At 44.7% G+C, this 20850-nt stretch overlaps 2 protein-coding genes across 3 annotated transcripts in view; one reads left to right on the top strand and one right to left on the bottom strand.

Moving 5' to 3' along the window:
• The window catches only part of LOC142182927 (gastrula zinc finger protein XlCGF66.1-like), a 121870-nt gene that overhangs the window by 26472 nt on the left and 74548 nt on the right, over nt 1–20850 (bottom strand). The gene's annotated exons all lie outside the window — the stretch shown is intronic.
• Nucleotides 1398–19774, top strand: LOC142182924 (uncharacterized). Of its 2 annotated transcripts, none has more exons than XM_075257735.1 (10): nt 1398–1434; nt 7872–8005; nt 8144–8308; nt 13119–13242; nt 13346–13419; nt 13506–13602; nt 14059–14198; nt 14305–14496; nt 14583–14706; nt 18406–19774. In XM_075257735.1, the coding sequence occupies exons 2-10, from the start codon at nt 7928–7930 to the stop codon at nt 19731–19733; spliced, it is 2322 nt and encodes a 773-aa protein (XP_075113836.1). In that variant the 5' UTR covers nt 1398–1434; nt 7872–7927; the 3' UTR covers nt 19734–19774. The 2 variants fall into 2 exon arrangements, with proteins under 2 accessions (XP_075113836.1, XP_075113835.1); XM_075257734.1 differs by having other exon boundaries at nt 18403–19774.

Genomic DNA, 20850 nt, shown 5'->3' with positions numbered 1-20850 from the left:
TGCTTCGTTTTGCTGTGGCATCAGGAGAGTCTGGTGGACGGTGGAAGTCTGAATCGTGCAGAGGTCTGGTGGATCGTGCAAAGATGGAGCCCATGCAAAGGAGAGAAGGGCTTTGACTTTGTGGCTACAAAGATCATTTTTGTCTCGCCCCAGCCAGGCTCTTGGATTGCTCGCTAACAGGGAATCCAGGACAGCTGTCCCAGATCCTTTCCCCAGTGGGTGATCCTTTGGGAGTGCAAGTAAGTACAGGAGCATATAACGTAGTGTGTGTGTGTGGGGGGGGCACTGTGGCGCACTGGACTATGTGGGGACCACCGTGGAGCACATTGGACTGTGTGGCATTCCTTCACTATTTCTCTGTTTTATAACAGACATGGCACTATAGACACCAATTTATTAAATTAACCAATATCAATCTTACCAATTAAATGAATTCATAACTGTAAATTAACTATAATAAATACATACACAACCAATTTCTTTAGTGGAATAATATTTGGCCACGGTGTTTATTAAGGTAACTTCATAACAAAATAATTCAACCATAAATAAATAAACAAAAAACAATTCAATAAATAATTTTAATAAATAATCAAATTAATCAATAAAATCAAAGTCCAATCAGCATAAGCTAATCCACTAACCACCTTAAAATAAACACAATGACGATGACCATTTCCAGACAGAGTTCACGCGAATGATCAGAACAGCTGATTTGCCGGCTATTTATTTTCAAAATTCCCGCTACAAACGCGATGACAGCCAATCAGCTGACGAGATCTCCGAACAGCTGATTCCAGGACACGCCCACTTCGAAAGTTCGAGAAGACCCCGTCAGCTGAGCTGGATGACCTAGATTTGAACCCCAGTTGCCTGAGGTAAGTAAAAAAGGCGGGAATTACCTGACAGAAAATTGTATATAGACATATTACCTGAGGGGAAATTTTAATAATCACTTTAATAAAATATCTTTATGGTACCATGTGTCCCCCGAGCAATTAATGGGGGGCCCTGTCATGATATTAGTACAGGCTGTGATAACATTGCACGGTCACTATAAAATATAAGTAGTGAACATGAATTGTGACTGTATACAAGTATACCAAACTCAGTACAACGTTGTTTGCATCATTGAAAGCTCTGTAAAGCCCCAGTCACACAACAGGATTAAGGGTAAATTGCAGTACTGGCACTGTGTGATAACTTAGTAGGTTTGGCCTGCAGTCTGGACACTCGGTCTCTGAAAGGTTCACCCTGACACAAGAACCTAATCTGAGGACTGACTCTGCCCACCATGATCACATGACTGTGACATCATCAAAGGTCCTATACCCACTAAGATGTGACTTTTCAAGCACGTGATCAATCACATGACTGTGACATCATCAAAGGTCCTTAAGCTGCTAGAGGCCAACATCTGCAGATAAGTTATCGGTGAGTGAGCTGTGGTCATTGTTATGTGATGTGCTAGTAGTGTGTAGTATATACCGTATACATGTAATACACGGCTTGGTGCTATTCTATAGGACTAGAAAGAATAGTATTAGATTATTATTATATAGCATTATCTCTAATAGTACATTACAGTATTATTATAGGTGTGTGATTCATACTGGGGATTCATCGGGGCGGCATAATGTGCACCCGTATTGATAATCCCTTTGCCAGATTTATGACGCGTCGCACATCTCTTAATAAATGAGGCACGTCGTCGGCCAGGCCATGAACTTCCCTGAAATCTAGTTCGGCTCATCACTGGCGGAGTCTTGGACAGTGTTTTCTCCAAAAAACTAAAGCAAATGGTAATAAATCTGGTCCAGCTAGTGGTCCCGCCCATATCTTGTTATTGCCACACCCCTATTTGGAAGGTGATAAAGGAGGTTTAAAAACGGCACTTTATGACAAAAATTGCCTCACGTGCCTTTAAAACAGTCACAGACCCAAGGTTTGTGACTTTTTAAGCCACAAAAGTGCATTAAATTGTGTGTGTGTACATATATATATATATATCGTCTAGTACAGCGCGCCATAGAGGTGGCCGCGGAGTCGGCCTGGACAAGAGCAGTGGCATAACTACCGGGGTAGCAGCTGCCACAGGGCCCAGGACATTATGGGCGTGGCAACAGCCACTACCACTGCGTTTTGTTTTTTCTAATAGAGCGTTACGGTAATGGGCCCTATTTACTTAGCGATCCTGGCAGGGGCCGGGATCGGTAAGTGACGCCATGGGCCCCACAAAGACTATTATTATACCCGTATAATGAATAGAGGCCCGGGAGAGGTAAGGGAACATAAAAACAGTGTTACTTACCTCCCCGCGCTCCAGACAGGCATTGGGCCTAGTTGTGTGGCGTCCTTGACATTACTTGACCGGGACCTGTGTCCCGGGTCATGTCACGTTCGGACATCATTGAAGATGGCCGACACCACCAAGGACTGCAGCGGAGCTGGGGATAGGTAAGTAACAGTGTTTTTTATGTTTGTATCCCCCCTCGGTTCCCGATTGTTATACTCTGGGTTCATGCACTCTGGGGTGAATAATACAGTGTGCAGGGGATGCTATAGGGTATAATACTGTGTACTGGGGCCACTATGGGGCATAATACTGTGTGCAGGGGGCCACTATGGGGCATAATACTGTGTGCAGGGGCCACTATGGGGCATAATACTGTGTGCAGGGGCCACTATGGGGGATAATACTGTGTGCAGGGACCACTAGGGGATATAATACTGTGTGCAGGGGCCACTATGGGGCATAATACTGTGTGCAGGGGCCACTATGGGGCATAATACTGTGTGCAGGGGCCACTATGGGGCATAATATTGTGTGCAGGGGGGCACTATGGGGCATAATACTGTGTGCAGGGGCCACTATGGGGGATAATACTGTGTGCAGGGACCACTATGGGGCATAATGCTGTGTGCAGGGGTCACTATGGGGCATAATACTGTGTGCAGGGACCACTATGGGGCATAATGCTGTGTGCAGGGGCCACTATGGAGGATAATACTGTGTGCAGGGACCACTATGGGGGATAATACTGTGTGCAGGGGCCATTATGGGGCATAATACTGTGTGCAGGGGGCCACTATGGGGCATAATACTGTGTGCAGGGGCCACAAATGGGCATAATACTGTGTGCAGGGGCCACAAATGGGCATAATACTGTGTGCAGGGGCCACTATGGGCCATAATACTGGATGCAGGGGCCACTATAGAGCGTAATACTGTGTACTGGGGCCACTATGGGGCATAATACTGTGTGCAGGGGCCACTATGGGGCATAATACTGTGTGCAGGGGCCCCTATGGGGCATAATAGAGCGCATAGGAATGCGGGGGGAGGGGGCGGTCAGTCGGTCTAGGTCTCCAGTGTCGATCGGTCGGGGGGGGGGGGCATGTCGAAAGATCACCACGGGGCCCCGCCATTCCTAGTTACACCACTGCACACGAGTGTGGATGGGTGAGTAAATTAGCACCTGCCACCTATTGCATTAATACAGTAGGTAGCAGCCTAACACATCAGAAAAAAGGGGGTCATGTACCTTGTGAAGGCTGAAAAATAGGAGGTCATATACCATATGGGGGATGAAAAAAAGGGGGTTTTGTGATTTTCCACACTGATGACTTCTCCATAGGATAGGTCATGAGTATGTGATCTGTGGGTGTCCGATTCCCAGATCCTACACAGATCAGTTGTTAAAGGGAATAGGAGCTGTTAGGCTCCATGCACAATACTGTGTGTGCATGAGTCGGGATGACTTCGGACTGACTATAATGATGCGTACATGTCAGTGGAGCTTTCGGATCCATTATGATAACACGCGTGATAGAGCAGTTCCTATTCTGCTCTGTGTTATTGCAATGGAGTAGATATGGAAGCTCCATAGACATGAATGCACTAGGATAACACTGGGAGTGTCATTTGACCACATTCTGTGATAAACTCGGTCCCCAAATCGGATGGACATTCAATTGTATGCACAGACTCTTAGGATGCCAGCTACTAACAGCAGCAGCGCAGCAGCCCACTCCACTGTATAGCAGTGGTTGAGGAGAACTATTATTAATTATTAGAACTAATTATTAGTTGAATAGGGATAATAGTGCATGCTCTCCCCATCCACTAACAGCTTCCAAGAGGCTGCTGGAACAGATGACTTAGGCGGAGTCTGGATGTCGGTCTCCCACAGATCACATATCTTGTGGATAGATCTTCAATATGATAAATCAATTTGCGGCCAAGCTATAAGGGGTGCAGTGGTAGCAGTCTCTACCAGCCCTGGACAATGAGGTGACTCCAAAGGTCCCTCTGACACACAATATATACCACTATTCTAAATGACACAAAGTAGATAGGGGCCATATTACAGATTGTACACTGGGGTCCAGAAGCTTCAAATTACACCTCTGCCAGGGCCCTTTTTTCTTGCCTGTTATACATAAGTTACCCATTCTACAAGCATCGCAGAGCTGTCAATCTCACTGATGATGATTGTAAGAGCTGGGCTATTGCTGTAGGTCCAGCAGAGTTGCTGCTTCTTTTCTTGAAAAAGGCTTATGAGGCATAAAGCCTTGAACTGGCTACTTGTGACTGTGGTAAATCGAGCCATGATCTGAACTTTAAAAACATTGCTCCGAACAGCTCTTTTCTTTAACAGTGAGTCAACCTGATTGCTAGAACATGTCTTCATCATCTTCCACTCATCTATTTTCAGTGACTAGAAATCGGATATCCCTACGGCTAAGGCCCCACGTTGTGGAAACGCACCTTTTTTTTTGAGCCAAAGCCAGGAGTGGATTGAGCAGAAGGGAGAAGTATAAGAACCTCTTATATATTGCTCATTCAATTTGTAGACACTCTTGGCTTTGGCTCAAAAAAACCGCAGCAAAATCTGCAACAAAAAAAGTTGCATTTCTGCAATGTGGAGCTTCAACCTACAAGATTGGTTTTGGTGTGAACCAGAAATATTATTATTACACTCTGGGGTCTCTTTAGATCCTAGCTTATATTACATTGAGGCCCTGGAGCAGGGGCGGATCCAGGGCCGGGCGAGCCGGGCAACCGCCCGGGGCCCCGCGCTTAGCGGGGCCCCGCGGCCCGGCCCTAACAAAATGGTCCCGGTCAGCTCGGCAGTCGGGCAAGTGCCGGGGCCCACAGAGCCTCTGGGGGCCCCCCGGCACTTGCCTGTCACGATTTCAGCTCATCGGCGTCCGTCCGCCGATGAGCTGGAATACATACGCGATTAAAGCAGGAGCTGGGACCTCAGCTCCTGCTTTAAAGCTCCGGCCCGGCTTGCGTGTGTAGGCGCGATGACGTCATCACATCGCGCCTACACACGCAAGCCGGGCCGTAGCTAAGCAGGAGCTGAGGTCACAGCTCCTGCATCGCATATGTGACTGGAGTGAGAGAGAGGAGAGAGGAGCGTCGGGGGAACGATGGAAGGTGAGTGATAGAAGGTGAGTGTAAGTGTTTGTTTTGTATTAAATATTAAGGTGGAACATAATGAAGGGGGCCCATGAAACTGGGGGGCAAATGAAGGGGAGGGGGGGAACGGCATGACACTGGGGAAGATGAAGGGGGTGGGGAGAGAACGGCATGAAACTGGGGACAGAGATGGAGGGGGCCCAATGAAACTGGGGGGCAAATGAAGGGGAGGGGGGGGGAACGGCATGACACTGGGGCAGAGACGGGGGACATTAAACTGTGGGCAGATGAAGGGGGAGAACGTGATGAAACTGGGGACAGAGATGGAGGGGGGGACATGAAACTGGGGACAGAGGAAGGGTGTATATGAAACTGGGGGAGAGATGGAGGGGGGGCATATAATTTACGGGTGACTGTAGGAGGATTATACTGTGTGGGAGCACATGATAAATGAATGAGAATGGGTGGAATCAACAGAAAAGTGGGTGGAGCCAAATTTGCCGCAGCACGCAGAGCGCGCCGCACATTTTACCCCTCTTTCTACTCATTAAAAATAAGAAGGTATGGCGTTGGTGACGCCATACTCCTGCATGACGTCACTCGCTTCATCTGCGACGCACAGTGTCTCGACTTCCCCGCATCCTTTACAAGGGGGCCCAAGGGCCCATAAAAACCTGGAGCCGGCCCTGGGTCAGCATGTCCCGATTTCAACTCATCGGCGTCCTACGGACGCCGATGAGCTGAATACATAGGCGTTTAAAGCAGGAGGTGTCACAGCTCAGCTCCTGTTTTAACGCTGAGCTCCGGCATTTGTAGTCGCGATGTGATGATGTCACATCGCGCCTACAATATGTGTATGAGGGAGAGAGCTGCGGGGGAACGAGGGAAGGTGAGTGTGTGTGAGAACAGTATGACGCTGGGGCAGATGAACGGAGGGAGAACGGCATGACACTGGGGCAGATAGAGGGGGGTAGAACAGCATGACACTGGGGCAGAGACGGGGAGGGTTGACATGAAACTGTGGGCAAATAAAGGAGGAGAATGGCATGAAACTAGGGGTAGATGAAGGGTGTATATGAAAATGGGGAGAGATGGAGGGGGGGGGGACATATAATTTACGGGTGACTGTAGGAGGATTATACTGTGTGGAATCACATGAAAAATGAATGAGAATGGGCGGAGTCAACATAAAAGTGGGTGGGGCCTAATTTGCTGCGGCGCGCTGCTCGTAGGGCCCCGCCAAAGTCAATTGCCCAGGGCCCCGCAAACCCTGGATCCGCCACTGCCCTGGAGTGGCAAACAGTTAAAGGGGTTGTCCAGGCTAAAATGTTATTTTTTCATGTGGCCAGGGAAGGTGAAATAAACCATTCTCACCTGTCCATGGCATCTTCTGGCCTTCTGACACCAAACACTCCTTGGTCCCTGGTGAGGCCTGACATCATGATGATTTGACCCAGCATCGGAAGAGACCCCCAGCATATAGTGCCCTCCAATCCACCTGTAGCTCTGCTGCTCACTTCCTGTAATCCACTACTGCCCTTGTATCTCTTTAACCTCTCTCTTCTGCTAGTCCCTCCACTGGTTACCCAATGCCCAAGGGAATCAATGACATACAAGGCTGTCCACAACCTGCCTCCTCCTTACATCTCTGATGTAATCTCCCATTACTTCCCACATGTAATCTCTGATCCTCACAAAACCAACTTCTTTGCTTCCCTCTTATCTGCTATTCACACAACCTCCATATTCTAGAAATCTCAGAGAACATTCTAGACCCCTGCTATATTTAAACTCTCCTTAAGCTCATTGTGCTTTGTCAGTGTGCTAGCCATGTTTTTCACCCATTGTGATGGCCGCATACACACAGCTGTGTATTATCACAAGCTCGGAGAACTCAGGACATACCTATGATTGCCCCTTTTGCAGCTCAATAAAGAAAGTCAATGGGTTTGCGGAGTCGGTCAACAACCATAGACTTGGCACATGTACACAGCATTGTGCATGCTACCTTAGCTGCAGTCTTGTGGCTCGAGGATTTGGGGGACAGACTTCCACCATTCTTATGAATGAAATACCTCTTTAACAAAACCTAGACTGGTACTAAGTATCTTTCCTGCAGGAAAGTAGTGTTTTCCCAAAATTATAGACAGTTTGGACTGTCTACATTGTTACTGTCTTTGCAGCAGCCATTCAGTGAATCGTACGCTTGTATCCGACCAAGGGCAATATCTGCAAGGAGTTTGTATGTTCTTCCCATGTGTACATGGCTTTCCGTCAGGTACTCTGGTTTCCTCCCACACTCCAAAGACCTACTGATAGGGAATATAGATTGTGATCCCTATACGGGACAGCGACAATATCTGTAAAGCGCTGTCGAGTAGGTTGGCGCTATACAAGTAAAAGAAATAAATGTTATTTACAACTCCTACCTTTTCATTTATAGGTTCCTGAAGCTAAGAACTCCTTCACAACAACATGAGCCCTGCCTGACCCACTAAAATGGAAAAGAGTAGGAAACTCATGACTGAGAAGATATTAAATGTGACTTTAGAGATCATCTACCTGCTAACCGGAGAGGTGAGGGATTCTGACTCCATCCTCCAGTTACTTCAGGGTATTATTAGGGGCATCTCTAAATGATTTCACACAGTGTTATTCGCATCTCAGGGTGAAGGGAATGTATAAAGTGACATCAATGTGTCTCTCCATATACAGGATTACATAGTAGTGAAGAAGATATCTGAGGAGGAGAGTGAAGGATGGAGCAGGAACCAGATCCCCATCATGAAGCAGCCATCTTATTCACTAATAAATGAAAGAAGCAACGAGCAGAAGGTTCTAGAGATCACCAGAACAATCATTTACCTACTGACTGGTGAGGTGAGCACTGCTGTTCCTAATATTGTAATACCAAGGCTGAATGACCATAACATTGTCCTTGGAGGTAGTGAATATAATAGTCACTTTTTCAGGGGTTAATATTGTAAGTATCATAGTAAATTTCCAATTTTTTTTGTCTTCAAGATTATTTTCAGTCTCTGTCACGTCTGCTGCATCCTCGTTACTAGAGATGAGCGAACACTGTTCGGAACAGCTGTTCCGAAAAGCACGCTCCCATAGAAAAGAATGGACGTAGCCGACACGCGCGGGGGGGGGGGGGGGGGGGGGTGTATGCGACCGGCCGCCAGCAAAGTGTACGTGCCAGCTGCTTTCATCCATTCATTTCTATGGGAGCGTGCTTTTCGAAACGGCTGATCCGAGCAGTGTTCGCTCATCTCGACTCGTTACTGATGTTACGATTAGACTGACCTGAGAATCGTGAGGCACCCAGGACACATTAGACCAGCCGTAGTTGCCTGTGCTATTTGTGGGGAAGGTAGCTCGGTAGCAGCAATGGTATCCAACCAGTCAGAGATAGGGACATAAAACTGTAGCAAACAGGTTCATTTTGAAAAAAACGGCAAAATATATAAACCTTCACATCAGGCACAAGAAATGAGCGAAATAAAATACAGCCTTAACTTCAGGCAAAAATAGTAGAAACAAAATCTGTCTGAGTGCTAAATAACAGTAAATACTTGCTGTACTTGGGGCTTACTATCAGCCACACAAATCAACCAAAAATAGCACAATACCGTCTCACAGTGTCAGCACAGGCCCAGGCACTTCCTCATGCTCCCAGAATCTTCCCAGAAGTGAAGGCTCTGCAGCCTTTTATGGCCCAGTAACAAGCCTGGGACCTGCACCTGAGGCTGAGGCCTATTCAAGACCCGCTCTGGACCACACATAGGTCAGAAATCTGAGGGAGATAATACCATGACTCCAGCACTCTGCCTGTCACCTTCTCACACATTATATAAACTGATTATCCATCTCTTCAATCCATCTCTTCAATCTATCCCTAACCAATGGATCATTCCCCTCTGCCTTCAAACATGACACTGTCACTCCTATGTAGACAAAAAATGGTATGCATTCAGCCCCTTGTCACTCCTATACTTAACCCCTTAGCGACCCTTGACGTAACTGTACGTCATGGGTCACATGGGGATGTATGGAGCGAGCTCACACGCTGAGCTCGCTCCATACACGGCAGATGCCGGCTGTATAATACAGCCAGGACCTGCCACTAACAGCAGCGGTCGGTGCCCGAGCCGATCGCTGCTGTTAACCCTTTACACACTGCGGTCAAACGTGACCGCAGTGTGTAAACGGCGCCAGCGGCATGGGCGCCGCCATGTTTCGCCGATCGCCGCCCTCCTGAACGTCACAAGAGGGCGGTGATCGGTTGCTATGACAGCCGGAAGCCTATTGAAGGCTTCCAGGCTTGTCTCTGCACTAGATCTATGCCAGAGGCATCGTCTAATAGAAGTGCTGCGATTTTCCTATTCACTGCAATACTGTAGTATTGCAGTGAATAGTATGAGCGATCAGACTCCCTAGGTTTCAAGGTGCCTAAGGGGTCTGATCATAAATGTAACAGAAGAAAAAAAAAAGTTTTTAAAAGTATTAAAAAAATAAAAAAAATATAAAAGTTCAAATCACCCCCCTTTCCCTAGATCAGCTATAAAAGTAATTAAAGAACATTAAACATAAACATATTAGGTATCCCTGCGCTCCAAAATGCCTGAACTATTAGAATATTAAAACATTTATCCCGTACTGCGAACGGCGTAGCGGCAAAAAAAATAAAAACAGCCAAAAAGCGTTTTTTTTCAACACTTTGCCTCCTATAAAAAATTGAATAAAAAGTGATCAAACCATCGGATCTTTCCCCAAATGGTATCAATAGAAACGTCATCTTGTCCCGCATAAAAAGACACCACAACCAGCTCCATACATGGAAATATGAAAAAGTTACAGGTGTTAGAACATGATGACACAAATTTTTTTTTTCTATTTTGCAAAGTTTATCATTTTTTTAAAAGTATCAAAAAATTTCAAATACTATATAAATTTGGTATCACCGCGTTTGTACTGACACGTAGAACACAGGTAACATGTCATTTGTACCAAACAGTGAACGCTGTAAAAATTAAACCCATAAGAAAATGGCGCAAATGCATTTTTTCTCCAATTGCGCCTCATTCTGAATTTTTTTCCAGCTTCCCAGTACATTGCACAGCATATTGAATGGTGCCATTACAAAGTACAATTTGTCCCGCAAACAATAAGCCATCATGTGACTCTGTGAACTGAAAAATGAAAAAGTTATGGCTCTTGAAATGTGAGGAGGGAAAAACGAAAATGCGAAACCAAAAAATGGCCTGGTCCTTAAGGGGTTAAGAAACCGTCCCTCGACCCGTCCACTCCAGCCAACTATTGTCCCATCTCACTGCTCCCGTACGCCTCAAAACTTCTTGAGCAGCATGTCCACTCTGAACTCTCCTCCTATCTCTCGTCCAACCTGCTCTTTGACAGGCTACAGTCAGGCTTCAGACTCCGGCACTCCACTGAAACTGCCCTAACAAAAGTCACCAATGACCTGCTAACCGCCAAAGCCAAGCGCCATTACTCTGTCCTCCTCCTCCTCGACCTCTCCTCTGCCTTTGACACAGTTGACCACTCCCTCCTGTTAGAAATTCTCTCATCCCTTGGTATCTCAGACCTGGCCCATTCCTGGATCTCCTCATACCTCACCGACCGCACATTCAGCGTCTCCCACTCGCACACCACCTCCTCACCTCACCCTCTCTCTGTAGGTGTCCCCCAAGGCTCCGTCCTAGGACCCCTCCTGTTCTCCATCTACACCCTTGGCCTGGGCCAACTCATAGAATCTCATGGCTTTCAGTACCACTGCTATGCCGATGACACCCAAATCTACATCTCCGGACCAGACATTACCTCCCTGCTGGCCAGAATTCCAGATTGTTCAGCAGCCGTAGCCTCCTTCCTCTCCTCCCGCTTTCTCAAACTCAACATGGAGAAAACAGAGTTTATCATCTTCAGCCCATCCTGTATGGCCCCTCCACCTGACCCATCTATCAAAGTTAATGGAACCCCACTTACCCCTGTCCCACAGGCCCGATGCCTTGGACTCCTGGACTCCGATTTATCCTTCAAACCACATATTCAAACCCTCAACACCTCTTGTCGCCTCCAGCTCAAGAACATCCACTGAATCCGCTCCTTCCTCACCCCAGAAACTACCAAGATGCTCGTCCAGGCCCTCATAATCTCCCGCCTAGACTACTGCAACACCCTTCTGCATGGACTCCCGGCTAACACCCTCGCCCCCCTCCAGTCCACCTTAAACTGTGCTGCTCGCTTAATCCACCTCACCCCCTCATCTTCATCGGCTGCTGCCCTCTGCCAGTCCCTCCATTGACTACCTATAGCCCAGCGAATTGAGTTCAAGCTATTAACGCTAACATACAAAGCCATCCACAACCTGGCCCCTCCATATATCTCTGAACTAATCTCCCATTACCTGCCCACACGTAACCTCAGATCCTCCAATGACCTCCACTCTGCTCTTATCCGCTCCTCACACAACCGCCTCCAAGATTTCTCCCGTGCATCCCCCATACTCTGGAACTCCCTACCAAGACACATAAGACTGACCCCCACAATCACAGGATTCAAGAAGGCCCTGAAGACTCACCTATTCAGGAAGGCCTACAACCTCCAATAACACTATCACCTCACTGCCATCTGTACAGTCTCCCCCTCTCCTTCTGTCTCTACCCCCCTCCCCTCATAGATTGTAAGACCTCGCGGGCAGGGCCCTCTACCCCACTGTGCCAATCGGTCACTGTTAGTATGATATTTACCTGTATATTTTGTGTATTGTATGTAACCCCCAAATGTAAAGCACCATGGAATTAATGGTGCTATATAAATAAACAATAATAATAATTAATTATGCTGGTAAATCCAGGATTACACTTACTGATCTCCACCAATAGCACTTCCAGTAGCAGATTAAGGGTACCATGGGTTGTTCAGATAGTGTGCCCCATTCCCATTCAAGCTAAAGAGCCTTGTGAATCGAATAATGTCCTATAGTGGCCCCTGCACACAGTATAATGTTCCATAGTGCCCCCTCCACACAGTACAATGTCCCATAGTGGCCCCTCCACACAGTACAATGTCCCATAGTGGCCCCTCCACACAGTATAATGTCCCATAGTGGCCCCTGCACACAGTACAATGTCCCATAGTGGCCCCTGCACACAGTATTATGCCCCATAGTGGCCCCTCCACACAGTGTAATGTCCCATAGTGGCCCCTCCACACAGTATAATGTCCCATAGCGGCTCCTTCACACAGTATAATGCCTTATAGTGGCCCCTCCAAACTGTACAATGTCCCATAGCGGCCCCTGCACACAGTATAATGTCCTGTAGTGGCCCCTCCAAACTGTACAATTTCCTGTAGTGGCCCCTCCACACAGTATATTGTCCTGTAGTGGCTGATACAGTTGACTATGAGGTCATATTATGGGGCAAATGGGCAATTACTTGCCACTGAGCCACCTTGCAGCTTGGGGCCCCAGGCCACAGCCCATTTTTCACTTCTTTTAATACCTCATATTCTCATCACAGAGAACCCCATTGGGTGACTGGCCCAGTAATACAGTATACTCTTACTCTTACATAGTCATTTCATCTGGTTTGTAAATATTAGTTGAAGTAATAAACCTATTTGGGGTTTTTTTTCCATTGAATCTTTATCATTGTGTTGTCAGGTCCCTATAAGGTGTCAGGATGCTTCTATCTATTTCTCTATGGAGGAGTGGGAGTATTTCCAAGGACACAAGGACCTGTACAAGGACATCATGGTGGAAAACCACCAGTCCCTCAAGTCACCAAGTATGTAGAGTTTTTGACTGGAAATGGCAGTTTTAAGTGGCACTGAGACATATTCATAACAATGCTGAGTGTATTTCATGTCATTATGTTTGTGCTCCCACAGAAGGACACAGTCTTGGGAAAATACCAGGCATGCCATCCTGCGCAGAAAGAAATCATGGTGTCCTAAAAGATCAGGTAGATGGATCGGAGATCCTTCACAGATTATTTTATCTATTTAGTTTTTCTAAATGTTACATTGTGTTCTGCATGTGCTGACTTAGGGCGAAGATCTGACTGACATTAAAGTTGAAGTTATAGAAGAGGAAGACATATATGGGAGATCTGACCATCATTTTCAGGGATTGGACATTCCTATAGGTGAGTGATAAAGGGTCGCCCATGATATGTTAAAATTGAACCTGTGATCATTTGTTCACTTATACCATAGACTGGGATACAAATGGATTATAGGTTATAGTAAAATCTCTGTACTGCTATGGCAGACCTCAGTAGTTATATTGACAAGGGAGGCCTCAGAGTCTTCAAAAGATTCTCAGCTGCCATAAAAGCAGAACAGCCACACCAGAGACTTTCTGTTTGATAAAATGATACCAAAAATGATCAGAACCCTTTAGATGCTATGGTTGCATTTGTCCATGGCATCTGAGGGGTTAAGTGCCCACGATCAGAGGTGCTGGTGCTGGGTGCAGCTATGGCACCCACTCAAGATCCTCTTTGTGCCGCAAATGTATACCATACTATAACAACCTGATTGTAAGGTGCCAATGAGTTAGTAAGGTACAATTTCTACTTTCTTGTGTTATGTTCTCATAGTACAGTATCCTTCAGTACTGAGGTCTCGTCACAAGACAATGGCGCTCTCCTTGGCGAATTCACCACATAACAGCAAAAACAAGATGACTGAGAGCGTAATAAGTCTCTTCATGGACATCATCTGCCTACTGACCGGAGAGGTGAGGGATTCTGGAAGTTATGTTGTATGGCCTGCTAATAGAACAAAGACTGGACTGGAGGATTCTGGGTAGATAATATCTTTTATCTCACTCTCTTCATACCCAGGATTATGCAGTAGTACACAGGACATCTGGTGAGTGTTTGACCTCCATCAGTCGACCCTATGTGTCTGGAGGATCAAACAAAACCAATAGTGCCGTCAAGGAGTCCCGACCTCATTTACTGATACACGAGAGGATCGATAAGCAGCAGATCCTAGAACTGACCAACAAGATCACTGAGCTGCTGACTGGAGAGGTGAGCGCTTCTGGGAATACTGGGACGTTATACAGTTACACAAGGGTAGATGTGTCTGGATAACCACTGTATCATTGTGTTGTCAGGTTCCTATAAGGTGTCAGGATGTCACCGTCTATTTCTCCATGGAGGAGTGGGAGTACTTAGTAGGACACAAGGATCTGTACAAGGACGCCATGATGGAGGACCACCAGATTTTGATGTCCCTGAGTAAGAGATGATTATATATTCATAGGGTTTTTTGCTCGTTTTTTTTATAATTAGTTCACACTTCCAATCAGCTTTATGTGCATTAATTTGGTATTGTGGAGGTTGTTGGTGTTCTAAGAGTTGCCAATGGATTCAGATTGAAGCTGAGCATTTTTTTTATTTTATTTTTTCTGATATTCGTTAATATAGATGAAAACTTCACAGATCAGGTCATCTGACATTTCTAAGCTTATTGCGAGATACGGAGAATACTGAAATTAACAATACATATATACCCCTGTACTGCCTAGTTGTTGCTTCCTGTTGTGTCAGCGTTCTGAATAGGAGGAAGCCTGCAATGGCCTCTGACAGGACAGTATCCAGTAGTTGCACACCTCTTACCAGTTATCAAAGCCTAACATGATTTCTGTGGTGTTTTTTTTGCTGTGTGCTGTTTGGCTTGTGCCAGATATGTATCTGATCAGTAGGGGTCCAACAACAACAACAAAAAAACATGAGATTGATGCCAACTGCCCAAGTCAGGGGAAAAAAATCCTTCCAGATACCAAATCCAGCAATTAAGATAAGATAATCCTTTAATAGTCCCACAATGGGGAAATTTCAGTGATACAGTTTCATAGATGGTACAGTAGTATATAACAAGAGAGAAACACATAGAAGCTCATGGCAGATAGAGAAATCCTAGGAATCATAGCAACTAAAAAGAAAGAAACAAAGACAAACTGCAGGATCATTTAGTTCTCTGTGCAGAGTGATGTTAATAATACAGCCCGACCGTGGTTGGAGGACATGAGGAGGGGGGTCACAGCATATAGATATAACAGGCAGAAACGTTTTTGCAGAGGTGGGGACATATGCAGCTATCATGATAACATGTGGTAGTTCTTTGGTAGGTGGTGAGATCTCCTGCTCACAGCTGATAGTTCGGTATCTTGTATCAGCGCTATTGTCCATTAACCACAAAAAATGCCCCAAATGTCCTTCATCACAAGCCCTCCTCCTTTCTTCTTACCACTGTGTTCTACTGCCCAGAGAGGTCTGAAGCTATCCAGGTAGACCGGGTGCTGCTCTCTTGCCAAGCTTCCATAAACGCATGGGGTATGTGGGTGATGGTAGGTTCCCAGGTTGTAACAGAGTCCCACGTGTCCCACAGTAATAGAAAGAAATACCAGTCAGCTGTAGCAGCTTCACGCATCAGCAATAGACGCCAAAAATCATCTCCTTGAAAAAAGAAGTCCGCAATTCCATGCAGGTTTCTCCTCTTGCTTTGTCTGCCTCATGGTGACCATGCTGTCCTTAGCTCCTGGGGGAATAGTAACAGGCACATGTGCACACAGGAAACTCCAGCTGAATCAGGTCTTGAGTCTTGTCCATGCTTTAACAATAGAAACAAAAGGAAAAAAAGTACTCCACAGGGTCTTCCATTCGATTTATAGTTGCTAATTCATAGTGCTAGTTTGCTTGGTTAGAGGATTCTTCAAGATACAGACCAAAAAGAGTGAAAAGGAAGATAAAGGTTGCTCCCAGCTTGGAGCTCTGTATCGAGGCAGCCACTCAGTGCGGCGCCATCCTATCCTGGATCCTTGATCAACTTGATCAACCTGCACCAATGAAAGCAACATGAACATGTATATAGTGCATCATCCAACACAGTGCAAGCACATCATAACACAGGATACAGTACAAATGGTAAACTCTACATCACAAAGTTGTGGCCCACTTGGCTAACCGTGCGCTCTTACTATGCTAAGAGGCAGGCACATTCACTACAGTGGTTTAACATTCCGGCTGAGGCCCCACATTGCGGAAACGTAGCTTTTTTTTGTTGCAGATTTTGCTGTGGTTTTTCAAGCCAAAACCAAGAGTGGATTGAGCAAAAGGTAGAAGTATTAGAATTTTCTATATATTTCCAATTCCTTTTGTAGCCACTCTTTGGTTTGGCTCAAAAAAACGCAGCAAAATCTGCAACAGAAGAAGCTGCGTTTCCGAAACATAGGGCCTCAATCTCAAAGAGTATTTTAAGACCATGTGTAATAAAAGTACAGAGAAATTCTATATAAAATTAAAGGATATTAATTATCATTATCTAAAAATCATTCACAATCTTATTGTCCTCTCCCATGGACGCGCTTTAGATCTTTTATGTGTGCCCCAAAAACTATCTTAGAAATCTTAGAAATTCTGAGTTTTATCATTAGACCAAAAAAAGTTCTTAATTTCCCAAACTTGATGTTTTAAATCGTATGCAAACTTTCATTTATTTTTTTCATAAATCAACAGTGCAGGTGAAGCGAACAAACTTTGCAATACATTTCACAAAAAAATGGTGTCTTTAAAAAGAGCGTGTCACCAAAAATGCCCTACTTTTAAACTTTTTACGCTATACATATTTTTAGCAATAATTTTGATATTTTTTAACATTTTCCATGTCACTTTCTCTAGGGTTTTTTTTGTGCTTTTTTTTTTTTTTTTTTTTTTTTTGGGGGGGGGGGGGGGTTGTAAGTGTTATATCCTGCAATTCTCACTCTAGCCACTAAGCCTGATAATATATGGACACTTTCCAATTTTGATAGGGTTTTCTTTGCAACAGTCACCTAATTTACATTACAGACAAGACAGACAGTATTACAATAGAAGGTAACACCTCTATGTGAAACCCATCATTGCATTCACTTCTGACAATACATGATGTCACGGCTCATGCTTACACTGTATGGGCTGAAGGGGGGAGGGGAGAGTGATATAGATATAAGGCTGTATACAGCACTACAATGCATTTGGAAAGTTTTCATGCCCTTTCACGTTTTTTTGCATTTTGTTATACTACAGTAACAAAAATACATTATTCCTTTATCATTCTTCACACAATACTGACAATGTGAAAGCAGAATGGTAGAAATCATTCCTAATGTATTTAAAATGAAAAACTAAAATCTTGCAGTACCATAAGTATTCAGACCCAGGGGAATAGCTATAATAGGGTATGGCGGGTTGTTAATGGGGCTCTGAAGGCTGCAGCGCATGGTAAGTAATGGCCATGTCACAGGTTATGAATTGGGGCCCAGGACCTTCTAGCTACGCCTCTGTTCAGACCCTTTATTCAGTACTTGGTTGAAGCACCTTTGGCAGCGATTACAGTCTCCAGTCTTCTTGGGTATGATGCCATTAGGTTTGAACACCTAGATTTGGAGATTTTCTGCCGTTCTTCTCTACAGATCCTCTCAAGCTCTGTCAGGCTGGATGAGGACTGGCTGTGGGCAGCCATTTTCAGGTCTCTCCAGAGATGTTTGATTGGGTTCACACAAGGACATTCACAGAGTTGTGTCTAAACTACCCCTGTATTGTCTTGGTTGCATGCTTAGGGTCATTGCCTTGTTGAACTATCATCCTAGTCTTAGGTCTAGAGTCACGGGATCAGGGTTTCATTAAGAACATCTCTGTAGTTTACTCCACTCTGCTCTCTGGTTAGCTGATACCTTCACCTTCACTATGGATGTATGTAAGTTGTACATGGAAACCTCTTTGAGACGACCACCCAAAATTCTATGGGGTTAAGAAGCTTAATAGGGAAAACTTGAAATCCATTGCAGAATTTATGGTCTGGGTAGGGGAGTGATCTTCTCAAAGAGATTTCCCTGCATTAATCTTTGTATAATTTGTAATATTAACATCATTAATATCTGATTTTACTTCCAGCAGATGACTGTTCCGAACTCTCAGTGGAACCTTCCTTTTTTCCGGAATATGAAGCAGGGATCCCTGTCCGTACTCCTGGAGAACATCCTATTATCACCAGTACGTCCGCATTCTTTCCCAGCAGAGATCTGTTATCCGGTCCCAGAAATCATAAGGAACCTTCACCTGATCAGTCCCAGACTACTAAAGCTGCGGGGCATAGAGATAAAATGTTTACATGTACTGAATGTGGGAGACATTATAAAAATATCTTCAATCTGTCCATGCACATGAGAATGCACAGAAACGAGAGGCCGTTTTCATGTACAGAATGTGGTAAATGTTTTACCAAGAAATCAATTCTCAATGAACATCAAAGAGTTCACACGGGGGAGAAGCCATATTCATGTTCAGAATGTGGTAAGTGTTTTACTAAAAAATCTGCAGTTGTTGAACATCAAAAAACTCACACAGGGGAAAAGCCGTTTTCTTGTTTGGAATGTGGAAAAAGTTTTACCAGAAAATTAATTTTAATTGAACATAAGAGAATTCACACAGGGGAGAAGCCATTTTCATGTCCAGAATGTGGGAAACGTTTTATGGTCAAACATCATCTTTGGAGACATCAAATAACTCACACGGGCGATAAGCCATTTTTATGTTCAGAATGTGGAAGAAGTTTCTACAGAAAATCCCATCTCGAGCGACATCAGAGAACTCACACAGGAGAGAAGCCTTTTGCATGTGTAGATTGTGGGAAATGTTTTACCAAGAAATCCATTCTTGTTGAACATCAGAGAATCCACACAGGAGAGAAGCCATTTTCATGTTCAGAATGTGGGAAATGCTTTGTGGTCAAACATCATCTTGAGCGCCATCAGATAACTCACTCCGGAGATAAGCCTTTCTTATGTTCAGAATGTGGGAGAAGTTTCTCCAGGAAATCCCATCTTGAGCGACATCAAATAACTCACAAAGCCGATAGGCCATTTATATGTTCAGAATGTGGGAAATGTTTTGCAGGGAAAACATATCTTGAGAAACATCAGAGAACTCACACAGGGGAGAAGCCATTTCCATGTACAGAATGTGGCAAATATTTTACAAAGAAATCAATTCTTGTTGAGCATTTGAAAACTCATGGAGGGGAGAAGCCATTCTCATGTTCCAAATGCAGTAAAACTTTTATGGTGAAACATCACCTCGAGAGACATCAAATGACTCACACAGGAGACAAACCCTATTTGTGTTTGCAATGCGGGAGAAATTTTGCTAGAAAAGCAAATCTTGAGAGACATCTGGCAACTCACACAGAGGACGCTGTAGTATCTGCCGTGGGTTCTGAAGACTGAGAATTTACTCATTTCCAGTTCAATGTTTGCCGAAATCAATCCATGCCTTAGGTTTGTTTCCTGGGAAATAAAAAAAATGCTAACATTCATATTACAGTAGATTGTCATTGAATAAAAGTTCTGAATTGTATAGAATAAGCCTGTAAGTCATTGGGATCTCTATAGGGAGAAAATTGAGTAAAGCAGTCTAAAATAAAAATGCTTATTATTAGACTTAAAGGGATTGTCCAGGCATAAATATTATATTTTAAATAGGCCGGGGGGAAGGTGAAAAAAATAAATTAAGAATCATTTCACTTTCCCTCTTTTGCCTCCCCGCGCGGGTTATTTTCTGGCACAAGTCCCCACCGAATGTGACCACTGAGGCCTATCAGTGGCTGAAGTGAAGGGCACATGACAGCACTAGCTGTGACTCTTCATAAGGCCGCTGATTGGCCTCAGTGGTCACATGACCACTGAGGCCAATCGGCAGCTTTAGCCGAAGGGAATCCGAGACGTCACAGCCGGTAAGACAACAGCCCAGCAGAAGGACCAGACCACGTAGGGAGGACACTGGAGTACTGGGGATAGGCGAGTATAATTTTTTCTTTTCAACCCCCCGGCCTATTTTAAAAATTTATTAAAATACTTATCTTGCACAGACAACCTCTTCAAGGCGTACCTCCACTTATAAAACCTTTTTTAGTAAAGGGTACAGGTAACTATAAAAAACTTTTATTAAAGAAATAGGTTTCCTTCTCCACTTTCTTATCTTCACTCAAACGCTTTCTCCATATGGAATCCGTCTCCATATTTAGCCTCAAACAGAGAAGTCATGGAGAAGGGAGGGGGGAGGAGGACTGGTTAGGTTATTTATTGCCTCATTCTATGAGCGTTATCTTGTAGGATCACAGTGACTCTATTACAGTGTAGCAGAGTTTAGTAGAAGTTATGTGTCTTTTACGGTATAGGTAACTCAACCTGATAAATGGAGAAGGAAACTGTTTCTTTTTTATCAATAGTTTTCAAAGTTTTCAGATAGCCAATACATTTTACAAACTGAACCAAGAAAAAACCCAGCAGCAGTATACAGTAGTATACATACAGTACTCGTACAGCTCGGGCAATTTAATGTTCT

This window comes from Leptodactylus fuscus, chromosome 10 (assembly GCF_031893055.1).
Source record: "Leptodactylus fuscus isolate aLepFus1 chromosome 10, aLepFus1.hap2, whole genome shotgun sequence".
Lineage (NCBI taxonomy): Eukaryota > Metazoa > Chordata > Amphibia > Anura > Leptodactylidae > Leptodactylus > Leptodactylus fuscus.
The sequence above is the reverse complement of the archived record's forward strand: the minus strand, read 5'-3'. Positions and strand labels throughout refer to the sequence as shown.